This window comes from Microplitis mediator, chromosome 4 (assembly GCF_029852145.1).
Source record: "Microplitis mediator isolate UGA2020A chromosome 4, iyMicMedi2.1, whole genome shotgun sequence".
NCBI lineage: Eukaryota > Metazoa > Arthropoda > Insecta > Hymenoptera > Braconidae > Microplitis > Microplitis mediator.
This window is the reverse complement of record NC_079972.1, coordinates 12,561,937-12,580,116: the sequence shown is the minus strand read 5'-3', so window position 1 is coordinate 12,580,116 and position 18,180 is coordinate 12,561,937. Positions and strand designations below refer to the sequence as shown.

At 29.5% G+C, this 18,180-nt stretch overlaps 3 protein-coding genes across 7 annotated transcripts in view; 1 reads left to right on the top strand and 2 right to left on the bottom strand.

Moving 5' to 3' along the window:
* Positions 1-257: 257 nt before the first annotated feature.
* Positions 258-5,414, bottom strand: LOC130666533 (leucine-rich repeat-containing protein 45-like). 2 transcript variants are annotated; one of them, XM_057467639.1, is made up of 3 exons: positions 5,273-5,414; positions 486-2,420; positions 258-421 (listed from the first exon to the last, which is right to left on the bottom strand). In XM_057467639.1, the coding sequence occupies exons 1-3, from the start codon at positions 5,362-5,364 to the stop codon at positions 349-351; spliced, it is 2,100 nt and encodes a 699-aa protein (XP_057323622.1). In that variant the 5' UTR covers positions 5,365-5,414; the 3' UTR covers positions 258-348. The 2 variants fall into 2 exon arrangements, with proteins under 2 accessions (XP_057323622.1, XP_057323623.1); XM_057467640.1 differs by having other exon boundaries at positions 486-2,412; positions 5,273-5,388.
* Positions 5,415-6,307: 893 nt separating this feature from the next.
* On the bottom strand, positions 6,308-9,609 carry LOC130666534 (uncharacterized). Of its 3 annotated transcripts, none has more exons than XM_057467643.1 (5): positions 9,506-9,609; positions 8,576-8,622; positions 8,401-8,518; positions 8,253-8,336; positions 6,308-7,341 (listed from the first exon to the last, which is right to left on the bottom strand). In XM_057467643.1, the coding sequence occupies exons 2-5, from the start codon at positions 8,609-8,611 to the stop codon at positions 6,458-6,460; spliced, it is 1,122 nt and encodes a 373-aa protein (XP_057323626.1). In that variant the 5' UTR covers positions 8,612-8,622; positions 9,506-9,609; the 3' UTR covers positions 6,308-6,457. The 3 variants fall into 3 exon arrangements, with proteins under 3 accessions (XP_057323626.1, XP_057323625.1, XP_057323624.1); XM_057467642.1 differs by lacking the exon at positions 9,506-9,609 and adding an exon at positions 9,068-9,216; XM_057467641.1 differs by lacking the exon at positions 9,506-9,609 and adding an exon at positions 8,701-8,959.
* Positions 9,610-10,469: 860 nt separating this feature from the next.
* LOC130667048 (myosin heavy chain, non-muscle) overlaps positions 10,470-18,180 on the top strand; it is a 32,078-nt gene continuing 24,367 nt past the window's right edge. The window contains exons 1-2 of one of the 2 annotated variants that reach the window (XM_057468431.1): positions 10,470-10,893; positions 10,971-11,607. In XM_057468431.1, the coding sequence (XP_057324414.1) occupies positions 11,251-11,607 (357 nt within the window). In that variant the 5' untranslated portion in view covers positions 10,470-10,893; positions 10,971-11,250. Of the gene's footprint in view, positions 11,608-18,180 lie in introns of both variants that reach the window. The other variant, XM_057468433.1, reaches the window with a different exon arrangement.

The following is an 18,180-nucleotide window of genomic DNA, read 5'->3' as shown; positions in this document are numbered from 1 at the left end:
GCATGATCTATGATTTGTACGAGGAAAGCGATGAAAATCACTTAAGTAGAATTTTAAAATAATTATTTACGTGATGTCTTGTCTCTCCTCATTCTATAATAATTACTATATTTATTTTAATACGACAGCGTCATGCAGTCTAAGTCTCGCGGATTCCGTGAAATTGTCACGTCACTAATAATTTTACTCATCATTTTTTTCTTTTTTTTTTAAATTACTTTTATACTCAACAATCATCACAATTAACGCAAGCAAAGTGTATAAATAACGTTTATTCACTTACTTTTTTTTTGTACAAACGGTAATAAATATAAATATAAAGTACGCACGTAAAAAAATAATTATTAACTAGGATCCTATTGAACTCAGGTACTTATTAAATGCCGCGTGTAATTGACCAGCCCGCTGCGCTTCCTCAGTTCTAAAAATAAAAGAAAACTTTAGTAAATCAAAATAAAATTTTAAATCTTAAAAACAAAACTTACTTCAAGTCATTAAATTCTTTTTCTTTGCTCTTAACTATTTCCCTCAGCTGCTGGATATCTCTGTCCCTTTCCCGTAAATCCTCAGAGTATTTTTTCTGCACATCATTGATCTGACTGCTCATCGCCGTCACCTGTTGGCTCATTTTCTGCAGCTGTAAATCCTGATCCTTGATCCTCGTCCTCTCGTCTTCCAGCTCCTGCTTCAGTCTCATATATTTCTCTCTCTCATCATCCAATTCGCTCTTCAGCAAATCGTATTTTCGTTGGGGCTCGACCAGTTCACTCTCCAAACTTTCCACATGTTTCCTAAGACTCACAATAATCCTCTGCGCGTCGTTTAATTTGTCTTCAACCCCAAACTTCTCGTCCTTAATCCTCTGACACGCTTCCACTAATTTACTGTACTTACAATCGATACCTTCAAGCTCATCAACTTTCGCTTTGAAACCCATCAAACTACTGTTCATTTCGCGCAACTCATTCCTGGACCTCTGCAACTGCTCCTGACAATCTTCCAATGCCTGGGTCGTGTCCTTCAACGTGTTCTTCAAAATATTTATCTCAATCTTATACTTATTCTCCCTTTCCTTGAACTCTCTCTTGATTTTATGCATCTCCGTGCTCTTAATTTCAATAAAATCTTCATATTCTTTGGATTTGCTCATCCACTTTTCTCTCAACGCAATCAACTCCATCGAACTCTTGTGAATATTTTTCTCATAATATCGTGCCTTGCTCTCCCACTCTTTACTTCTTCCCAAACATTTACTCAAGTTCTCCTCAAGAACTTCAATCCTTTTATTTAAATCTTCTTCAATTTTTTCCCGCTCTTTTTTGAATTCCCCAATCTCTCCGTTCTTTTTTTCAACAACTTCCTCATACTTTTTCTTCCATTCATCAATTTCGCACTTCAGTTTATCAACCAAATCATTGAAACATTTTAGTTCATCATCTTTGCTATTTATTTGTTTCGTCAGTACATTTATTGTGTCACTGCGCTCTCGTAAAATTTTATTCAACTCCATTATTTTATTTAATTCTCTCTCTCCATTACCATCATCGTCATTAATTTTAAATGACTCGTCATCAGAATCACTGACTCCTAATTTATCATCATTCAAATTTCTTCGCGTAAAATTATTTTTCTTACCATCAAAATTAAATTCTTGACATTTCATTTCCTCAGAAATAAATTCATCATCGTAAATAAATTTATTTTCTACTCCGCTGTCAACTTTCTTGCGCTCATACAAAACCACAAGACAATTATCATTTTTATCATGACAATCATCAGCTAATTTATTTTTAAAAGACATACTTCCGGTCATTGACTTTTTCCTCTGATTCCTCAGCATGATGCTGTCAATTGAATCGACAATACTATCAGGTACACAATTCCCGCGTAAATTTAATTTAGTGATACTGCTGTTATTTTTTACAGCAGCCAGCAGAGATTCTCCGGCATGAAGACCCAGAGTATTCCATTCGAGATTCAAAATTTTGATCGCTTTATTTTTTTTCAGTAAATCTGTCAAAGCGTCTGCGCAGTGATGAGTAATTTGGTTGTACCGTAAATCTAGTTCTTCGATATTGTAATTTATCGTGAGACCTTGACAGAATTTGTAAAATGACTCGACATCAGAGCCAATGTTATTCCACTGCAAATACAAACGTTTTAGAGTATTGTTGTGTTTAAATATATCACCAAGTTGACTAGATATATGACCACTTATGTTGTTTCCTTTTAAGTTTAATGTTGTGACATTCGTACCCTCACGAAGTGACTCGAGTATTTTACTCAGACCTTTTGTGATCAGCATGCAGTCGCTCAAGTCAACTGATTTTATTGTCGAACTTGATATTAATACGCGACTTATTATTTCACATACTGGTATTACTATTGATTGACATGGCAGCCGCAATTCACCTGTTGAACTTTTTTTTTTAAATTCATTAAATATTAGACTGAAGTTGAAGACACGATTCTGCAGTCAGCAGACAATTAAAAATTTTTTGATTTTTTTTTTAACAATTTAATTTGAAGAAAAAAAAAACTTAAAATATGCACGTGTAGAAAATTTAAAAGACTACAAGTGCAATTTTTTTTTTCATATTTTATCGTTTTTTAAAAAATTCAAAAATTATTAGACGTCGGCTAATTTCAGTATCGTAAGACACATGATCCTGAAATTGAGTGACACTGAATTCGACTGACGTCTACTAATTTTCGAATTCTTAAAAAATGATGAATTATAAAAAAAAAATATTTTAAAAAATTGCACTTATAGATTTTTTAATTTCCTACATGTGCATTTTTTTAGTTTTTTTTTTTTTCGTAATTAAATAGTAGAAAAAAAAATTCAAAAATTATAAATTGTCTGCCAACTTCCGAATCATGAAATTAACATGATACTGAAGTCCGTCTAGTGATTTTTGAATTTTTGCAAAAATGATAAATTTAAAAAAAAAAAAATTTTTGAAAAATTGCCCTTGTAGTTTTTAAAATTTTCTACATATGCATTTTTTCAGTTTCTTTTTTTCTTCAAATTCAAGCGTTTAAAATAAAATCCTAAAATTTTTAATTGTCTGCTAACTTTAGGAAAATCTGAAATTAACAGATAATTCAAAATTTTCGGATTTTTTTTTTCAACAATTTAATTAAAAAATAAAAAATAAATAAAAATATGCACAAGTAGAAAATTTAAAAAACTACAATTGCAATTTTTTTTTTATAATTTATCGTGTTTAAAAAAATCCAAAAATTATTAGACGTCAGCCGACTTCAGTATCATGATATTATGATACTGAAATTAGCTGACGTCTAATAATTTTTTTTAAAACCATGATTTAAAAAAAAAATATTTCAGAAAATTGGACCTGTTCCGTCGAGAACGGAAGTCCTAAAATGAATTGTCATCGTAATAATATTCAAAATTTAAATATTCAAATCAGTCTCCATCTAGCGGTGCTAAACTCTATCTCGTCGCCAACTCGGATCGCACCGCGAACGCGCGCGCTAAACCTAGCGTCGGTTTCTCGGTGCATCTTCGTTGCACTCACGCCTTCAGTATATCTCTGTCGTTTGGGTGTCTGAATTTTTCCGTTCCGTCGAAACGACGACCCGGCGTTACCGCGTCTTTTCGTCAGTTGACCACAAGTCTTCATACTGTACACACTCGCTGTGAACATTCTATCCGCTACATTGCCAAGCCAATATTAAAGTTAACAATAATTGTTAATTAATTGATTATCAATTACGAATTCGTGCCATCGTGTCGAGATAAGTATTAATTAATACGGTTTCATAAATTTTATTCATTATTTCGTTGAGTTTCAATAATATTTCGGGAATTAAATAAAGACCGGGTGTTTTATTACGTCGTAGTAAAAACACGCCGGGACTTGTTGCGCGTGGGTCTCACCCATTAAATCTCAAATACTTAATCGTGTTCTATTAATTATTCGATAGGATTGAATTCGATATTTAATATTAATATTCGTATTAATATCAAATAATAATCGATTCAAATAATATTGAATGTTTAATAATTATTATCTTACATTAAATTCATTCAATTCACCGATCTGTTCGTTTACATCTTAATTACCTTGCAATAATTAAGCATTAATAATTATCATACATACGTGATAATCATAATACACATAAAACTAAAATTTGATTTGTTCGCGCTTCAATTATTATCAACGCATTTAGCCGTTGTCATATAGATATCATATCTAACCTCATTCGTGCAATAGCCACGTGCTAACAGCATCCATCAATCCAATTGATGAGATTTCAATTAACTGCAGTTAAACCAATCGCCTCTGTTGCAAAATAACAATAATAATAATAATAATAATTCAGCGTCATATTGTCTTTGGAATATCCCATTACAATTTGATAGTTTATATCGCCGATCTGATCAATCGGTAGACTCGCCTCAGCGCACCGAAAGCTTTCACCCATTCATTCGCTAGCATTAGTACCAAGTACTATTTAACTGTCCCGCAGTGGACTCTTTACATACGCATTAGTACCAAGTACTATTTAACTGTCCCACAGTGGACTCTTTACCAACGCATTAGTACCAAGTACTATTTAACTGTCCCACAGTGGACTCTTTACCAACGCATTAGTACCAAGTACTATTTAACTGTCCCGCAGGGGACTCTCTATCATCACAGTACACATTCACACACACATCTCTATATTTCATTTGTGTCAATTGTTCAACGAGTTACCCTCATTCTCATTATCTTAACATTCTCAATCTTTTTCATTGTACTTCTTCAAAGGGTTTTATGCCGTAGCGCTTTCCCTCAATTTTTTGGGTCAAAATATATTCTTCATTTTTGATATACCCAAACCACGAGTTTTATTAAACAATACCTATCACATCCTACCTATCATTACAATAAATTAATCAAATTCCAATTACTAATTTAATTTAATTTACAGGTAAATTTAGAATTTAAATATAAAATAAAAATAAAAGAAAGGGAACATTTTCCCACAAACAGGACCTTTAGTTTTTTGAAATTTTTAACTTGTGCGTATTTTTAGTTTTCAAATTTTTTATTTTTTTTTCAACAAATCAATGATAAAAAAAAACTAAAAAAATGCGCATGTAGAAAATTAAAAAAACTACAAGTGCAATTTTTTTAAATATTTTTTTTTTATAATTTATCATTTTTAAAAAAACCACAAAATTATTAGATGTCAGCTAACTTGAGTACCAATTAAATTTATTTTCAATTATAAATAAACACTAAAAAATAATTACCTGGCTATTTTCATAGCTTCCGAAATTTCTGGTGGTGAAAAAACTCCGCGTTTGATACATAATTGTGCGAATAATTCATAATCACTTAACATATTTTCTTATTTATTACAATTATTAAATTACCAAAAAAAAAATGTAAACAATACGATGCCTTTTGAAAACAAACGTCATAAGTTGGTACTTGAATTCAAAATTTTAAAGTTGGCTGCACTGCTAACAAAATGGTCGACGACTTTTTAAGTGGGACAGTTTAAATAATTATACTTTCTGTAAGTTTTTAAATGTTTAAATATATAAATTTATTAATTAATTAATTAAAATGTATGAGTTTATATATCGAGTGGAATTGTGTACAAGACGTCAGTTGTGACAGTTGACTACCGAGTGGGGGCGAAGCTGTCAACAAAACGAGCGTCTTGTAGATTGAAATAAAACCAGACTGTTTATTTTGAAAACTGGCGCCATCTACTGATCGTAATTTGAATTTAATTTATTTTTTACTCATCCTGTCATCACCAGGATAGGAGTCAAGGGCAGCCCAGAGTGTCAATGTGGTCAACTGTCAACTAGAACAGAACCTAAACCTAAATCATATATTCTGGGAATGTCAACATATGACATTAGAAACGTCACTTTCTACAAAAACACTTAAGTACTAAAATTCATCAACATCACAAACTGCAGTAGAAATTAAGGACACAGTCAACCTTACACGCTTACAATTGACAATAATAAATGAATCAGACGAGAACGTTCTCTCAGGCCAACTGAGAACCAGCAGGAGAAAAAAATTTGCTGTAAGTATCGGGAGCTGATAACGTATCCTAATATTCAATAATAGTTTCAGGATAAATAATTTGATGGCAAGCAAACGACAACTTACTGCTGCAACTTGTCTGCTGGACGTAAAAATTTTAATTTTCATAACTTGACAACAACTAGACGCCAACTTGCTGGCAAATTTGTCATTCCATCAGTTGACGGAAAGTTGCCTTAAATTTTCCCAGAAAATTGGCGAAAAATTTCCGGGAAGTTGTCATCAACTTGATCGCAACTAATTGACACCAACTTTCTGACCAGAAAATCTTGCTATCAGGAAAAATCCAAATTTTAAATTGTAAGTGAATTAATTTATTGGTGGTAATTATAAAAATCTTTAGTTTCTGATATAAATATTTATAATTATTAATTATTTACTGCAGAGTCAAGTTGCGCGATGACGTACTTGAATTTTTTAATAGCAGCATCCAGCATTTCATCAGAAATATCAAGATGGAAAACTAATCTCAAGCAGCCTTCCCACTCAGCCCATGCTTTGACAATAACTTTGTCATCATCATGATCATCAATCACAGCTCCAAGTCTTTGGACAACTTTTTCAGCATCAATATTAGATGAGTTTACATTAACGAACACCATATTAGTCTGCACACTTGCAGCGTCAACATTGATGACTTTTGAGTTCATTTCATTGATTGCCTTCATCATAGCAGTCGCTTTCTCATGATCCTTGTGCAATCTGGAGCGACTATCCAGTGCGAGCAAACCAGCAGCCGCCAAAATGCCAACTTGACGCATGCCACCACCCAGTGCTTTGCGACAACGACGTGCTGATAATATAAATTCACTGCTGCCACACAATACTGAACCAACTGGAGCACCCAGTCCTTTACTCAAACAAAATGTCACTGAGTCTAAACCTCCAACGATGTCTTTAACGCTGGTGTTACTTCCAATTGCGGCGTTCCACAACCGAGCACCGTCCATGTGAACTTTTAAATTATTTTTTTTACTAAATTCTACGACTTCTTTTATCCACTTTAGCGGCAAGATTTTACCATTTAAAGTATTTTCGATTGCAATCAATCTTGATATCGGGTGATGAACGTTTTTTGAATTACGCAATCGCCGCTTTATTGTTTTCAAATCAAATGTCCCGTCGGGATTATTAGGAACTGGTGAAATTGTAACGCCAGCTATTTGTGCTGCTGTTCCTTGTTCGTGTTGGAGAATATGAGAGTCTTCTCCTAAATACATTTCGCAGCCACGTTGATCGCAATGAACCATCACTTTAAAATAAAACTGCGTTATTTTATTTGATATTTACAGAGCGATTATTGATTCATTTGAATCGTTAGCAGGCCAGTAGAAATTAATTTATATGATCCTGAAGTATGATTTTGAAATTAGCAGACAATTAACAATCGGATTTTTCTTTTCAACAAATAAATTGCAAGAAAAAATAAACTAAAAAAATGCACATGTAGAAAATTAAAAAAGCTATAGGTGCAATTTTTTAAATATTTTTTTATGATTGATCGTTTTTCCAAAAATTCAAAAATTATTAGACGTTCGATAACTGCAGTAGCATTCCTGAAGTTAGAAGACAATCAAAAATTTTTGGATTTATTTTCTATAAATCAATTAAAAAAAAAATAAAAACTAAAAAAATGCACATGTAGAAAATTAAAAAAGCTAGACGTGCAATTTTTTTTTATAATCTATGGTTTGAAAAAAAAATTCAAAAATAATTAGACGTTCGATAACTTCGGTGCCACTCCTGAAGTTGAAAGACAATTAAAAATTTTTGGATCTCTTTTCAACAAATCAATAAAAAAATTAACTAAAAATATGCGCATGTAGAAAATCAAAAAAGCTATAGGTGCAATTTTTTAAATATTTTTTTTTTATAATTGATCGTTTTTCCAAAAATTCAAAAATTATTAGACGTCCGCAATTTTCAGTATGAATTCATAATTTCGTGAGCTATGACTACGAGGATTTTTTTTTTTATTACAAATGACATGAATAATCAAAGTGGGTTATTCTAATTACATACATTTATATATATTGCAATTTAATAAATCTGGCCTGAAAATATTCAAATAAATCAATAGGTCTGTAATTGACTGATAGAAAGTTATTAAAGTTATTGAAGTTATTATCGATAAATAATTTATTTATTTTTTATTGACCATACTTGCGATTAAATTTCCCATTGAACCACTCGGTACAAAAAGCGCAGCTTCTTTTCCCAGCAATTCAGCAGCATATTCCTGTAGTTCTAAATTATTTAAATTTAATAATTAATTTACAAATAAACAAGACAACAAATTTATATAATTTACTTTTAACTGTCGGATCTTCTTCACAGACATCATCCCCAACCTCGGCATCAAACATCGCTTGTCTCATTTCTCTGCTGGGCTTAGTAAATGTATCACTACGTAAGTTAACAACAAGTACCTGAAAAAAATTATATAATAAATATCTTTTAACATAAAAATATAAATTTATTTTTACCTCCTCAGATTCTTTTCCATTTTCCACTGAATACATTTTTAATTTGACTGTAAACAAAATAAATAATTAAATTTTCCAGTTTAAATTACAAAATTTAATAAAAAAATATATAGAATATAATTTACTTTGGTTCAGAACAATACAGTACAGAAGTGCGCTTGTAATTACAATTAAATATTTAAAAAATAGTAATCTATTTAAATTTAAAATATTTAAATTTCGTCGCTAAAAATTACAATAAAAAATAAACGTCTGGATTTTTTTTTTTATTACAAAAATTCGCACAAAAATTTACTACTGATTCCTAAGTTTCTAAGTCGCAGTTAGAGATTATGATTACGATATGATTGAATTTAAGATAATTGATAATTATATAAAAGATCATCCAATTGAGACAGATTATATCAATAATAATGATAGTTCTTTTAAAAAAAGTGTTTTATCAGACTGTGACAACCATAATTGTACATTTAATCGCTCATGAAAACATACCTTAACAGTTAATAATTTCCCGCCTTTAAAGTACTCGTATTTAATCCTATTTATATATGGACATACTTTTTTTATTTATGTATATGTATATAGACATATATTTTTTTAAGTAAGTACTCAAATAGCATTAAATCCAAATCGTTCATCTCTCAATTTAGTCATCGACGAGTTCAATTAAACTCAGCCTATAATTGGATAAAAGTTTGTCAAATGTTTTAAAAATAATTAAGGACAATCTTAATACATAAATTAATTAATTAATTACTTATTTAAATGATATAATTACCTAATTGTCTATAAATAAAAAGTAAAGAGAAATTTACTGCAGTCGTACGGATGTGAAATTTAAAAATAACTTTATTTTTTTGTCGAAATTTTTTACTTATAAAGTAATGTGATAAAAAATATATATGTATATAATATATATGTGTGAATTACCTTGCGTGGAATTAACCTACATACGCTTATTTAAATTGCATCACATGTGAAAATGAATCACATCCAAATAAGTTATAAAAAAAACTAAACAATAAATTTTCTTATTTTTTTAAACGTCAAATCTGGCGCCATCTGTTGCAATTTATTTTTGCAGATGATTTATTATTTAATTATTTAAAAATTTATTCAAACATCAATGCTCGTATTTGAGATAAAAAAAATTTAATTAAGTAATTGATAAATAAAATGTCTAAGGAGATATTTTATGAATTAATCGTCCAATAATTTATACATAATTAATTTTAAATATTATGTGAAACGATTTTATCAGAAATGGTAATCTTACACAGTACCAAATATGTAACTAACTGTATGACTCATATGTTTATATATTTTTTTAAAATCACCTTGTATTGTAGGCCAACCGGTTTTGCGAACTTGGGATTATTGAGAGTTACGTTTATTTTTTTATTTATGGCTCTACTTATTTTTGTATTCAAAAATATATAAATTACCCGCTAAATATATATCATTTAAATTCAATTTATATCATATATAAAATATCAACAACAATAATAACAACAATCCATTAAAAAAATAAAAATTCAATAATTTAAATTTTATTACAAAGCGCGCGAAATTTCAAATCCAATTAAATTCCGACTCGAGCCGACATTTTAAATTCGCTGATTGTAAACGATTTCATTTGTCCTTTTTTCTAATTATGACATTTAATAATCATTAATTACTATCAATAATATATATATACACACACATATATATATGTACATATAAGTTTATTATTTATTTTAAGTTAAATAAATGAAACAAATAATGATAAATTTTTGGCGCGTTTCCACGTAAGACCGTTGAAAATTTAAATTAGCGTCGCCGTGTCACTGGTCGTAAAGCCGCCGAGCGTGACAGTTGTATCGAAAAAGTGTAGAATCGAGAGTGAAAGAAAGTGTGCGTTGTACGTTACAAGAAAGCCTGTGCACAAGTAGGCACTACGTGTAGTCGAGTATTCATATGTGTCAGCATCGTGTCTTTGTTTAATAAAAAATAAAGTAAAGTAAAGAGGGAGAAGTTATCGCTTTGTACGTCTATGCCATAGCCATGGGGGTAGAGAAATCGGCGTTGACGATTGGGGAACGGGAACGGTATTGAGAAAAAGAGTCGTCGACTGGACTGGCTCACCAGTTAGAGTTAGTAGTAGTACTCTACGGCAGCGGTCGTCAGTCGAGTCTAGAAAATTATACGATAAAGAGACTCACGGCATTGTGTTTTTTACATGTGCGGTTTTATAATTCAAATAATATATATATAAATAAATATATACACATACATCTAAGCCGCCAGGCTTTAATACATAAATATACTTAAACTAAGTAAGTTTAAATCTGCCATTAATTAAAAACTTAAACAAATATTTTTTAAATTTAAATAAAAACGGTTTGATTTTTAGTTCGGCGTCAGCGAATACAAGCCCGTGATAAACGAGGTGATTTTTTTTTATTTTTACACGAAAAATATAAACTAGAATTGTTGGGTGTAAGAAAAAGATATACGTGCGCGTGAGTTAAATTTTTTTTTTGTTGCAAAGACAAGAAAGGCGGTGTACTCTCTCTTCTACACATCAGTAACAGCAGCAGCAGCAGCAGAATATTGTGTGTGTATTGGTGTGTGGATGTATACTTTGTGTTACCCGTGTGTGTACGTGTGTGTGTAGAGTACGCTAAACAAAAATGGCGGATGGCGATTCGAGGGTAGACCGGTCGGATCCGGAGCTGCGTTACCTATCAGTTGACAGGAATAATTTCAATGACCCGGCAACCCAAGCAGAATGGACCCAGAAAAAATTGGTCTGGGTTCCCCACGAGACCCAGGGCTTCGTCGCCGCGGGGATCAAAGGAGAGCGCGGTGATGAGGTCGAGGTTGAAATCGCGGAAACCGGCAAGCGGATACAGGTCGCCAAGGATGACATCCAGAAGATGAATCCTCCTAAATTTGACAAGGTTGAGGATATGGCGGAATTGACGTGTCTCAATGAGGCCTCGGTACTTCACAATCTCAAGGACCGGTACTACTCCGGACTAATATATGTAAGTTTATACTTTTTATTATCTTATTTTCGTTATTTATTTTTATGGGTGAGCTGGATGATGTGCTAATTTGATGCCAGCAACAATCTGGCCACTCTTTAATATTTTTATTCGAATTTATTTACTCTGACGTTGCTCAGACGGTATCATGACCTTGTCCTTCATTTTTATTCATATATATATATAGATATATATATACTGTAGCTTTAGATTTTTATTCTTGATGTCCAGACTATTTTCTTTTTAAATTAGAGAGATAAATATATTTTGTGGAGAATTATTTTACTAGGTGGTCTGTGGATATGAAAGGGCTTACGTCATTCCTTCTACCGAATAAGGAGTACTGGTTTATTATATTTTATTTTTCAAACGTTTGATGTAATTTTAAATTCTGTTACTAGTATAATTGAATTTGAATTTTAAATGGAGTAATTCCTGAGAAATTTATTATTTGACTAAAGCGCGGGAATATTTGAAAATGGAGTAAAGTAAAAAAATGGTAATTGAATTGGAGTCGGGAAGAATATTGAGGGTTTAATTATTCAATGAGATGATAAAATGACAGCCGGCTGTCATCTACAACGCGGGAGAGCTTTGATACCGACATTGTAGTAATCCAAGTTGTTGTCTATGTGATACCACGTGAGAACGTTGTTTCAAAAGCTAAAGTTGTTCTGTTTTATATAAGTATAATTATATGTATGTAAGATGTTAAGTGCAATGCACAGAATGTTCGTGTCCACTGCCGAGCATTAGGATTTTTAAAAAAAATCAGCTTAGAAATTATAAATGTTTTTGTAATTAAATAATTAATTGTAATTAATAGTTTTATCTTTTGATATTGAATACTGTTATTAATTCTTGAGTACATTTTTATCATTGATAACTTCAGGTTTTACGTCAGCTCTGACTCACTCCTGATATCTCAATGCTAAAAAAAACGGATTCTAGACGTTGAACAAAATTGAGATATTTATTATTAGCGATAATTACAACAAAGAAAATATGACGGACGAGTCATTTCTGAGACTCATTTTTTAAAAATTTATCCAGGAATTCAAAATTGTAAATTCAGACAAAAATTGATAGAGCTTCGGATTAAAAGTTTTTAGATTTTCTGCTGCATTGAAGTAATTAAATTTTGAAAGTTCAAACAGTTGGAAGTTTATCAATTTTTTGGGGATTAAAGTGAGAAAATTATTAATTGAATCCGTGACTAAAGCAGCAAACTTTTAATCCTCGCATATAAAATATTTTAAATTGGAAGTTTATCTACAATTTTTTTTATGCAAAGTATCATAATTTTTATAAAATTACCGGTTTTTTAAATCTGGAAGCTTCTGCTTAATTTATAGTCATTACCAATGACACAAAAATAATTAATAAATTTTTCGACATTTTTAGGACTTTTCTTAACACAAATTTATTTTTATTAAAATTAAAGTCTTAGTGATATCAATTGATATTTATTGATTAGAGTAGAAACTATACTGAAATTTTATTTTACTGCAATATATACGCGCGGAAAAATATTATTATAAATAATATAGCAAACAAATAAAACGGTAAAACAATTACACGTCATCGAGTATTGAGTTATAAATAATTTTTAAGTGCAATTATAATTAAACGTCTACGTTTATTATTATTTTTTATTAGCATCAACAAACGCGTACAAGGAAATTCGAAAATTTACATGAATGTGTATGTAGCAGACATCAGACAAATTTAAAATTATAAATAATTAAAATAAAAATATTTATAAAAAATGCACTTATTAATTTCAAATTTTTTTAATCGCGCATTTTTTTTTTTATTTAATTTTATTAATTATTTACTCTACTTATTAATAATTTTAAATTTATCTGATGTCTGCTACATTCACACATAAATTTATTTATAAAAATTATTGCACACAAAAAAAATAAACTTTTTGTTTTGCATATTACAGTAAATTTTTTTCTAAACTATAATTTAATTCAGTAAATTTTAAAAATTCAAATTCCCAACTTTTGGAAATTTAAAGCCAATGATTTTTGTCCGTCATTTGAATATTTTTTAAATTCAAAAAATTTTTGGACAAATAAATCAGAGTTAAATGTTTAAATTTAATTAATGTAAATATGAAATTATTTGAGTCAAATTACCGCCAAGTTAATTAACAAAATATCAAAATTTTTTTGGATACTTATATATGAGGCATTCTACGCCAAATCGAACGACTTCTCTAAAAAGCCGAAAATTTCATAGAGTATCATCTTAAATTTTTTTTATATTTTTTTCTGAAAAGTACATTCAAAAACAAAAATTTTGAAAAAAAAATCGTCCCAATTAATCAATTTTTGGAGAAGTTATAGCGATTTGATAAAATAAAAGCCTTATTTTTGAAAAACAACTTTTTTTGGGTTGGGTAAAAAAATTTTAATGGGGTAGAAAAAGAAAAAAAGTTTTCAGCCAAATCGAAGGAGGTCGGGGTCAAAAGTGGTCGATTTGGCGTGGAATGCCCCATATATATCTATATATTTCTTATAATATTTTGAAAAAATATCTCAGCTCAACAGTCGTAAGATAAGAATTAAAAATACCAAGTAATTAAATTAGCTTATTTTCAACGGGTAATTATAAAAATGAGTATTTAATTAAAATAAATAATAGAAATATCATTTGATGTCAAAGTTCTTATAATTGTTTTGATATTGTCAAGTTAATCAAAGGCCAACGGTCTTTGTTTTCAATCTCATATTATTTTTAATTTATTTATCATGCATCGTAAATTACTGACAAAGTATACGCTTCCTTCTTCAGACTTTCGCTACTATTATCTCCATAGTCCACACCCATATGACTTTTCAGCGGGTAAAGCAGTTACAGAAGTTTGTCCGCTTGATAAGCTGATATCAATACGATAAGATAACAAAATATGCAGCTGTGTTTCAATACATCCATACATATATTTATACATATGTATTAAAGTATCAGCATCATATATTATAGTTTAATTTGTTTATTTTTTAAACATTTTCTTGTTTCATCACATATGTCATCTCTCTGTGTCCGGTAACTACTTGTCATGTCGTCATTTCGTCACGTCTCGTTTCGCTTTAAAACTATAACTCTATTATTTTTAGAACAAAATACTTCAAGATTTAATTTATCGTGTCTATTATAAATAAATTAAATATTTATTAGTTTAAATTTATAATATTTAAATTAACTTGTCTTCATTTAAATTACGGATCAAAATACTGAATAATAGATATGCAATTGATTGTTGAGTTGATTTGATAAGACCACCCACGAGGTTAATCTCTTGTCTCTTGATAGAAAACCGCAATGAGCTTTACGTTATTATTATTATTATTATTATTATTATTATTATTAAAATGTATATATATCGTGGATAGATTACCAATACAGACATATAATAATATAACCAGACTATTGGTCGTCTATATAATATCTTGTTTATAGTTCACAAATTACTTGCTTGCCAATTATCGATTATTGTCTGATATCAGTAAATTGTTATATTTCATTTGAATTTAAATTATTAAAATTAAACTTTTAATCTTTCAAAATGATTATTATTATTTATGGAATTTGCGTTTGCGCTGTAAATTTGAATATTTAAAAATCACGACTTGACCGAGATTCGAACCCTGATCTTCCGCGTGCGGAACCTGTCTTAAGTCCGTCCGATCTCTCCTTTTAATAAATTATATATTCAAATTTTATAAACAATAATATATTAGTACAGATTGAAGTAGTATCATACACGGAGAGAAATGTCAAGTAAATATTCCTATGCAGCATGGTAATGATTACATTACTCTATAGTTTGTGTTATGACTCTTTTATGTGATTACATATACAAACTATAGAGTAGTATAACCATTACTATGCTGCATAGAAATATTTACTTGGCTCAACCGAGATTCGAACCCTGATCTTCCGCGTGCGAATCCTGTCTTGAGTCAGTCGGTCCGATGTCTCCTTTTAAATAATTATATATTTGATTTTTATAAACAATAATATATTAGTACAGATTAAAATAGTATGATAGTAAAAAAAAAAATTGATTTCATACTCGTTCTAGATCTTTTTTTAAAAGCGCTAATTTTCGATTATTGTCTGATATCAGAAAATTATTATATTTTATTTTAATTTAAACTTTTATTAGTTTTTCAAATTATTACTATTATTATTTATGAAATTTATATTAGTGTTGATGTAAATTTGAATATTCAAAAATTATTTGACTTGACCGAGATTCGAACCCTGATCTTTCGCGTGCGAATTCTATCCTAAGTCTGTCGGTCCGATCTCTTCCTTTAATAAATCATATATTTAAATTTTACAAACAATGATATATTAGTACAGATTGAAATAGTATGATAGTAAGAAAAAAAAACTGTTTTCATACTCGTTATAGATCTTTTCTAAAAGTGACTCATGCATGACTGATATGTTTGCTATATACTAGGGTGACGACACAAAAACAGAGCAGTCAAGATGATTACATTAAATTAAAAAAAAATGATACTAAAATTACAGGTTACAATTTTCAAATAATTAAAAAAAAATATAACAATTCTCAATAATATCAAATGACTCATTTCTGTTAATTTGTTGGTTTAATTAATTGCTAAAATTTCAAAGGCTGTCGTCATTGAACTCATGCATACTCCAAAGTTTATTGTACATATGCACGTACTTTTTCTTTTTACTGTGGATTTTATTGCGAAACGTCAGCTTTAGTATATATATATATATTTTTTTTTACTGGTACTTTGTTTTAACTTTCGCTGTATCAGCAGATTAAAATGAATACGAATAATAAAATGCACGGATATGTATAAACGTTAATATTATTTTTGCAAGTGAAGCTCTGACGACTCGCCCAAAGAATTTTTAAATACAACAAAATAAACTTTGTCGAGGAATGCATTTATTATTTAAATATCTCTATTTTTTTATGTTTTAAATTTATGTATATAGATGATTAATCGATAATATATTTTTATTTAAAAAATAATATTAATACTTCATATATTTATTTATTCAATTATGAATATAGATATGATCATACTTATTAGGGGTTTACAATTTAATTTTATGATTAATTGTTGACATTATGAGTAAGTGCGTAGTTATTAAATTCAAATGATTTTCTCTTATCGCTAAATATGTAGGATGTTGAATAAATAATAATAATAATAATAATAATAATAATAATAATAATAATAATAATAATAATAATAATAATGCCGGTTGATTTCTTTCCTCTGCAGCCTTTTGCCGTAGGAGGTTAACCATCAGGTTCATACACCTGTTCAAACATATAAATATATCAAGTATATATATATTTGCGACATTTTATTAATATGAGATCATCTAATCAGTTTTAATTTCTTAATAAATATTGTATTGAAATAATTTATATTTTTTATGGCAGTAAAAAAAATTTTGAATCAATTTTTGAAAAATTTACAATCACATACCAGAAAAAATGAATTTTTTGGCCCAAAAAATTTTACTCGTCCCTAGAAATTTTCGCATTACGAAAATTAAAAAAAAAAATTTATTGAGGCAAATCTTTTTTATTCTGTGTACGAAAAACCAGATTTTTTTTTACTTTATCTTTATTACTTCCCGAGTACAGTTAAGTAGTACTTAAAAATATGTTTATCACATTAATATAAATTCAAGGCCTAAAAAGATAATAATTAAATATTAAGAATAAATTTATCTAAATTCCCCGAAGAGAATTATTGCTTATTACTACATATATAATATATGAAAATCGAGATGCATTATTATTAGTTCTAGTTTATATTATACTAGAGTATTCATTTCTCTACTTAGATCATACATTTGTGTATGATATAAATACATATATATATATATATACTTACATACAAGTACAGTTTTATTGTACAATTCAATGTAAGATAATGCACTTTGAAAGACAGTAACGAATCGATATTCCATGTCTCATCAGCTTGAACTTAACACTACACACCAGGAACTCTTTTGTCTAGCTGTAGATTTATCATACATCTACTGCATGCCATTACGAAGATGATACGGCGGTAGAAAACTGATCAGTTATCAGTAATAAGACATTTAGATATTTTTTTATACCACTATCGTACCTCACATTCAGCAGATCAATATCTACATGCATGCCAGGTACGATAGTGGTAAAAAAAAAAAATTTTTTTACAACAAATTTTTGAAAAATTCCGCGTCCGGATTCGAACCCGCGACTTTACGTTTACGTTCTCCAAAAAAATTGGTTGGTCGGTTTATTTTTTAAAAATAATATCTCACTTATTGTAATTGCGGGTGAATGTACTTAGTCCGGATGTAATGATGGGGACGAGGTTAAGGATAAGGTTAGTTCAATATATATATATATATGGATTGTCAAAAATAGTACGTGCCACCTTCTATTCCGCGAAGTGTAAGCCAACTTTTTGAATGTGGCGCCAAAATAGACGAGTTAGATAAATATAGAATTTATACTGGCGTCTTGGGGGAAATGTCTGCATTCAAGTTCGCTGGCAATCT

Bases quoted from the DNA above. Each gene is read 5' to 3' on its own strand.
- LOC130666533 (XM_057467639.1), bottom strand. From the start codon at position 5,364: ATGTTAAGTGATTATGAATTATTCGCACAATTATGTATCAAACGCGGA. The intron at 2,421-5,272 runs GTAATTATTTTT...TAAAAAAAAAAG, and splicing joins GAAGCTATGAAAATAGCCAG to TTCAACAGGTGAATTGCGGC. The intron at 422-485 runs GTAAGTTTTGTT...TTTTATTTTTAG, and splicing joins AAAGAATTTAATGACTTGAA to AACTGAGGAAGCGCAGCGGG.
- LOC130666534 (XM_057467643.1), bottom strand. From the start codon at position 8,611: ATGTATTCAGTGGAAAATGGAAAAGAATCTGAGGAG. The intron at 8,337-8,400 runs GTAAATTATATA...TAAATAATTTAG, and splicing joins AGAAGATCCGACAGTTAAAA to AACTACAGGAATATGCTGCT. The intron at 7,342-8,252 runs GTATGGTCAATA...TTTATTTTAAAG, and splicing joins AATGGGAAATTTAATCGCAA to TGATGGTTCATTGCGATCAA.